Below are 6,521 nucleotides of genomic sequence, written 5' to 3' on the forward strand. Positions count from 1 at the left end.
TGGCAGTTCTGCCATATTTTCAGTCTTGGATCTGTTATTAATTATTACTTCAGGTATCTGGAGCTTTATTTAGATCAATTTCAGTGTGAAATGTTCCAACAAAGCGTTTCAAATGAGTAATAGATCAAATCAAAGCATCAAAGCAACTTTGTCTTTGATCCTGTTGGACCGTCAAGAATGAAAGTGTTCCAACACCAGCTGAATGGTTCCTTCCTCACCTGTGGTGTCCAGCAGAGAGAAGCTCTGGACCTTCTCCTGGTTCTGGTCTAATCTGGTCTCGTTCCTGTCAGAGTGGCCCAGCCGAGCCGAGCAGGTCCAGGGCTGAAACCATCTTTCTCATGCTAATGATGTGACATCAGCAGTGAGGAGTGGGCGAGAGTAAAAGAGCTGATCCTGCCCCCACGGCCTCACTCGGGCTTCTGGCTCTCACACACACTCACACACGCACCGGACAGCACACAGTATGCGTACCTGTCCCCCAGCGGCTGGATTTTATTTACACGTCTGGCTGAACCCGTCCCGAGGAACCCAGAACCGCCGGGTGATGGTGAACTGAGGTGAGCTGCGCTGCCTGGAGGACCCGGTCCGTCCAGGTCCTGCTCTCGGTCCGGTCCGTCCAGGTCCTGCTGCCGGACCGACAGCAGGACCTGTTCCTTTCAGGAGCAGGACCCGGTCCGTTTGGGTTCTGCTGCTGGAAAGTTCTCGCTCGGTCTTTGTAGGGAACGAACAGAAACCCGCCGCAGCCACTTTAGACGTGTGTGTGTGTGTGCGTGCGTGCGTGCGTGTGTGTGTGTGCGTGTGTGTGTGTGTGTGTGTGTTGCCGTCTCCCTGAACGCTCAAGTCAAAAGTAAATTTTAAAATTCAGCAACGCAAAAAAGAAGGTGTTGGAAATCCGTAAAGTCAGAAATGAAAGTGGTCTAAAGAGTGAACTCGATCAAGCAGCTGCAGCTCAAAGATTTCAATCTGTCTGTTCGTGATTTCCCTGCTTTCTTGGGCGTCTCCGCCAATCAGCGTCCTGACGCGCTCTGACCCCCCGGACCCCCCTCCCGGAGCCTAACGGACCCCCCAGAGCTCTTCAAAGGCTCCTATCAGCAGATCTTAGCTGATGTTGCTCTGATGGAAGCTGCAGCAGCAGCACCACATTCTTTCCACAGAGATGATGGAAACTGGGTCAATCACGGGCTCAAAGCTGGAGGTTGTTGTTGTTTGTTTGATGCTGCTGTTGTTTGTTTGTTGTTACTGCTATTTGTTGTTGCTGTTGCTTGTTTTTTATTGCTGTTATTTGTTTGATGTTACTGTTGTTGTTTGTTGTTACTGTTGTTGTTTCTTTGCTTGCTGTTGTTTGTTGCTGCTGGTATTACAGTTGTTTGTTGTTGCTGTTGTTTGTTTATTGTTACTGTTTTTTGTTTGCTTGCTGTTGTTTGTTACTGTTGTTACTGTTGTTTATTTGCTTGCTGTTGTTTTTGCTGTTATTTGTTGCTGCTGTTGTTACAATTGTTTGTTGCTGGTGTTGTTTGTTTGTTGCTGTTATTTGCTGCTGTTGTTACAGTTGTTTATTGCTGCTGTTGTTTGTTTGTTTGCTGCTGTTGTTGCTGCTGTGTTTATGAAGCAGGCCGCCCTTTGATCAGGGTACATTTTCCTTTGTCTGAGGATCCTTTGATGATCTGGGATGACATCATCTTCGTTCTGGGTCTTTTGCTAATTCTGTTGAATCTGATTTGGTTTAGATCTGTTTCATCCGCAGGATCCCATAAAAGGGAAACTGGGCCATTAACAGCCCTTGTGTCTGTATCTTCTCCAGCGATTCCGGCGGTTGTGGTACGACTGTAGGCTGCTGCGGCCCTTTGTAGCGTTGTGGTCTGCTGTGGAGTCCAACCATGAGGCTCCGCTCTCACGTGGTCCCCGTCGGCGTCCTCACGGCTCTGCTGCTGTCTCAGCTCTGCTCTGGCATCAAATGGCTGTAAGTAACCTTCAGGGCAGGACCGCCGGACTCACAGAGTCCGTCTGCGCTGATCCAATGTGAGTCCAGACGGGAAGCGTTGGGTTGAAGAGCATAAACGAATGTCTCCTGGACAGACGAGGGAAGCGGGTCCTGGGGGGCCGCTGTGGGACGGTGGGCAGGCTGGGTGTGTTCAGAGAATCAACATGGTGGGCTCGTGTCTTCAGGAACACAGCAGGAGGCCTCACACACGGTCGTTAACAGCTCGGGTTCAACCGGAGCGAGAGGCCAACTGTCGAGCTGCGGCCGTAAACACCTGGTTGCCACAGGTGTTTACGGCCGCCAGAAACCCAGGCAGACCCCTCTGGGGTCCCTGGACCTGGGCCAGACTCCCCTGGCCTCGGGCTCCTGCAGGTAGTGAGAAGTGACGGCTGAATCTTTTGTCCACAGAGTTCTGTCCCACTCGCCCCTCATCGTTGCACATCAACCAGACCCAACACTGCAAGCTGCTGCCCGGCCTGGTGTCGTCACAGGCTCAGCTGTGTCGCCAGCAAACTGGAGCTGATGCAGACCATAATACAAGCAGCCCGCCTGAGGTCAAAAAAACCTGCCAGAAGACCTTTGGGGACATGCGCTGGAACTGCTCGTCCATCGAGATCCCCGTGGACGCCCCCAAGTACCGGCCCGACCTCGACCGAGGTGCGATCCCAAACCATCATCCAACACCGTTTCCATGGCGACATTTAGACAAATTAATCACGCGTTTGACGAGGTTTTCTGGGACGTCACCACTACGGCCACTAGGATGGAAACTACCTTTACTTCCTGTCAGAGACAAAAGAACTTTAAAGTTCAGAACACACCAACAAAAAGGTTCCGCGGTCCAATAGAAAGTAGAACACACAGCTTTTCCTTGACCTTGACTGTGCTGATCCAGAGTCCCTCACTGGATGAGGGTTATCTAGATGTTCAGAGAACCGATCCAAGACCAGAACCAAGCTCAGCCCTGCTGACGCTGCTGTTGTCCCAAAGTTCTATTAGTGTTTTATTAGTTACCTGTGATAATCCAGGAGAGATTAACATTTGTTTGTTTAGTCACTCATTTAATTGGCTCCGCCCACACAGGTTAGTGGAACAACTGTAGAGCGGACGGTCTCTGGTCCACAATCCAGGACATCACCGACATTTAATGGGGTCTTTCTTGGTCCATTATCACCAGCCCCTGAGCATGCCACTAAACCCATTAGAGCTGTTTTGCTAACAAAGGGGGGCCGTCCCAGCTAACAGGAACCTTTGGTGTCCGTATGGTTTCCACAGGAACCAGAGAGGCTGCATTCGTCTACGCTCTGTCGGCGGCAGCCATCAGCCACACCATCGCCCAGGCCTGCACCTCTGGAGACCTGCGCCTCTGCTCCTGTGCTCCTATCCCCTCTCAGGTTCTGGAGCCGGGGTACCGCTGGGGCGGCTGTGCTGATAACCTGCACTACGGCCTGATGATGGGCTCAAAGTTTGCAGATGCTCCTCTGAAGATGAAGCGTGCAGGATCTCACGCTAACAAACTGATGCACTTACACAACAGTGAGGTGGGGAGACAGGTGAGCAGCACCGTCCGCTTCGCGGTCTCGGGCCAGGTGGACTTGTCCAAGCTTTGTAATCTGACGTCTCGCTTGTTGTGCGCAGGTGCTGAAAGAGGCCCTGGTGATGAAGTGTAAGTGCCACGGAGTATCTGGCTCCTGCTCCGTCAGAACCTGCTGGAGAGGCCTCCAGGATCTGAGGGAGATCGCCGTTGACCTCAAGAACATGTACCTGTCAGCCACCAAAGTGGTTCACAGGCCCATGGGGACACGCAAGCAGCTGGTCCCGAAGGACATAGACATCCGCCCAGTGAGGGAGAAGGAACTCGTCTACCTACAGAATTCCCCAAACTTCTGCAGCGAGAATGAAAAGCTGGGTTCTGTTGGAACACGTGACAGGTGAGAACGTCGTCTTTGACTGGCGCTGGTATCTAACGGCAACAGTCTGGTGGAGGGTTAGCGGTCAAACCACAGGAAGCTATTGGCCGCTAACACCGGCTCCCCCAGGATGTTGGTTCTGATAAAAGTCTCGCTCTGCCTGGTGGAACCATTTAGTTGGAAGGCTGACTGATAACAACCAAGAGCCCCTGAGAGGTTCTGTCTGAGGCCGCTCTAAAAACCGTTGCGACTGGAGTCATTGTTCCACTATCGCAACACACGTCTCAAACAATTGCTATCACGGTTCTATTTCAGGCTGCTGATACCGCCCACACAAATATAAGGGACTAGTTACCCAGGCCCGCTCTGGGCCCGCCCTGGGCCCGCTCTGGGCTCTCCTCAACTTCTGGAAGTGCTGTTTTTGGAAGCCAAGGTCAGGCATTCCTGTGACCCACATTACAAACACGTGGTCACAGCGAGCCCCACTTATCAGCGACATCTAGGTCAGTCAGCAGGACGGCGGCATTGAGAGATCGGTCAAAAATCCCATAATCGCATGAGATAAGAAACAAGACGTCCGGAGGGCTCAGACGTTAGCCGGCAGCTCATTCGTCCACAAGTTGGGACGGACGCCCTAAAAGGGAAAAGCAGATCAAAGCCAAGTTCGCACTTCCTGCTAATACCCGTTGCTAGCTTATTGTTGTTATTTACGCTGGCTGTCACATGACCTGGAGGTCCTTCTTAAGAATACATGACTTCTTGAACACTCATGAGAGCTCAGCTCAGGGGCGCTCTCCGGCCCCACGCTGTGATCCACTAAAGCTGTGGGTGTTTGTGAGGAGGCCCCAGCTGGGTGGAGACCCCTGAGGGTCCAGAGTTGAGTCTCCCTGGCTCAGAACCAAGCGGAGCGCCTGATCTCACCTTTCCCTTTTATACCAGAAGAATCCACCCATTTGTTCATTTGTCTTTCGATTTTGCTCAACAACTTTTTGAAATAACAGCTAATATGAGGTGATGAAGTCATCCGAGCGATTTGTGAGTTACCTGGTAAAAGTGGTCCAGATCACCTGTGTCTCATGTGTGCTAGCGGCTAGCAGCTAGTGGCTAGCAGCTAGTGGCTAGCACCTAGTGGCTAGCAGCTAGTGGCTAGCAGCTAGTGGCTAGCACTTAGTGGCTAGCAGCTTGTGACTAGCAGGTAGTGGCTAGCAGCTAGTGGCTAGCAGCCAGTGGCTAGCAGCTTGTGACTAGCAGGTAGTGGCTAGCAGCTAGTGGCTAGCAGCTAGTGGCTAGCAGCTTGTGTAGTTTGGTCTGGATGAGCGACAAACAGCTGGCAGGCCGACGCTGGCGCCTCTTTGGCCCCTGGAGCCGAGGGAATCTTAGCGGCCGCATCTTTCACGCTCGGTGTGCGCTCCATCCGTGGTTGATGCTCTTCCGTGTGTTGTACGACCGTCTCATCACGTGTTGCACATGAAACACATGCGTGTTGTCATGGACACTTGCTGCAGCACGAGTGACAGCTGAGCAGTTGCTCGCGGGGGGGGGGGGGGGGTCCAGAGGCCCGGTCCACTGGTGTCACCACTCCAGCAGGGTGTTGAAGTGGGACGTGTGTCAGCGCGCACACGTGGCTACAGCGTTTCCATGTGTGGCCCCTACACTGATTCCAACAAGCGCTCATTAGCATTAGCAACCATAAAGAGGCCGGTGGACTCCCTTTAGTGCGCAGCACCGTCACAGAACACATTAAATATGCTGTGTGTGTGTGTGTACAGTATATGTATATATGTGTACCACAAGGATGTGTGACTATTTTAGACTCACATTATAACAGACAGAGCAAAGTTCTAGTGTTCGCCTCCGGTAAATTCAGCAGCTTCTCAGACTGGAAGCTGGTTTCTTCTGGACGGGCCTTTCGGCGTGGGGCAGGACTAACGTGGTGTTCTTTGCTCCTTGGCAGGCAGTGCAACAAGACGTCAGCGGGCAGCGACAGCTGCGACATGATGTGCTGCGACCGTGGGTACAACTCCTACACAGAGAAGCTGCTAGAACGCTGCCACTGCAAATACCACTGGTGCTGCTACGTCACCTGCAAGAAGTGCGAGCGCCTGGTGGAGCGATACGTCTGCAAATGAGCTGGCGCTGCCCCCCCCCACCCCAGCCCCGCCCCCATCCAGGCGCGCAGAAGGGCTCCGCTCGGGTTCAAGCTTTAGCTTTCCCTCTGCATCATTATTGGATCTGTAAACTCCCAGCTGGGCCCATCAGCCCGTCACAAGCCTGGACGTGGACGCAGGTGACGGACATGCTAGCCAGCTGCAGCGCCCCCCCCCTGGACATTTTATTGTTTATGAACAGCTCCTAGGCCCCCTCAGAGGGCGATCTTTGTTCCGTCATAGCTTTAGCCAAATAAAAGACTGATTTTTAACATCGAGGGACCCGACACATGACTTATAGTGGGTTCTTTTGGTACTTTATGAACAGAAGCTTTAAATGTTGCTTTGTAACTCCACACGTGTCGGCCGCGTCCTCGTGCTCGATCAAACACGGTTAAAGGTTTTGGGTTCCTGTCAGAGTTTAGCCTGAACATCCGCCTGTCGGCTCTTCACATCGGTGCTGTCGTCATGGCGACGTGAGCT

At 52.6% G+C, this 6,521-nt stretch overlaps 1 protein-coding gene across 1 annotated transcript; it reads left to right on the forward strand.

Annotated features, from left to right (window-relative positions):
• The first annotated feature begins 399 nt into the window (after window positions 1–399).
• Window positions 400–6,303, forward strand: wnt11 (wingless-type MMTV integration site family, member 11). The gene is given in 8 exon segments (XM_029848588.1): window positions 400–557; window positions 1,802–1,964; window positions 2,392–2,487; window positions 2,489–2,530; window positions 2,533–2,638; window positions 3,257–3,534; window positions 3,620–3,912; window positions 5,846–6,303. Coding segments are annotated over 7 exon segments (1,077 nt in total). The 5' UTR covers window positions 400–557; window positions 1,802–1,877; the 3' UTR covers window positions 6,021–6,303.
• Window positions 6,304–6,521: the final 218 nt, after the last annotated feature.

Source organism: Takifugu rubripes, chromosome 15 (genome assembly GCF_901000725.2).
Source record: "Takifugu rubripes chromosome 15, fTakRub1.2, whole genome shotgun sequence".
NCBI lineage: Eukaryota > Metazoa > Chordata > Actinopteri > Tetraodontiformes > Tetraodontidae > Takifugu > Takifugu rubripes.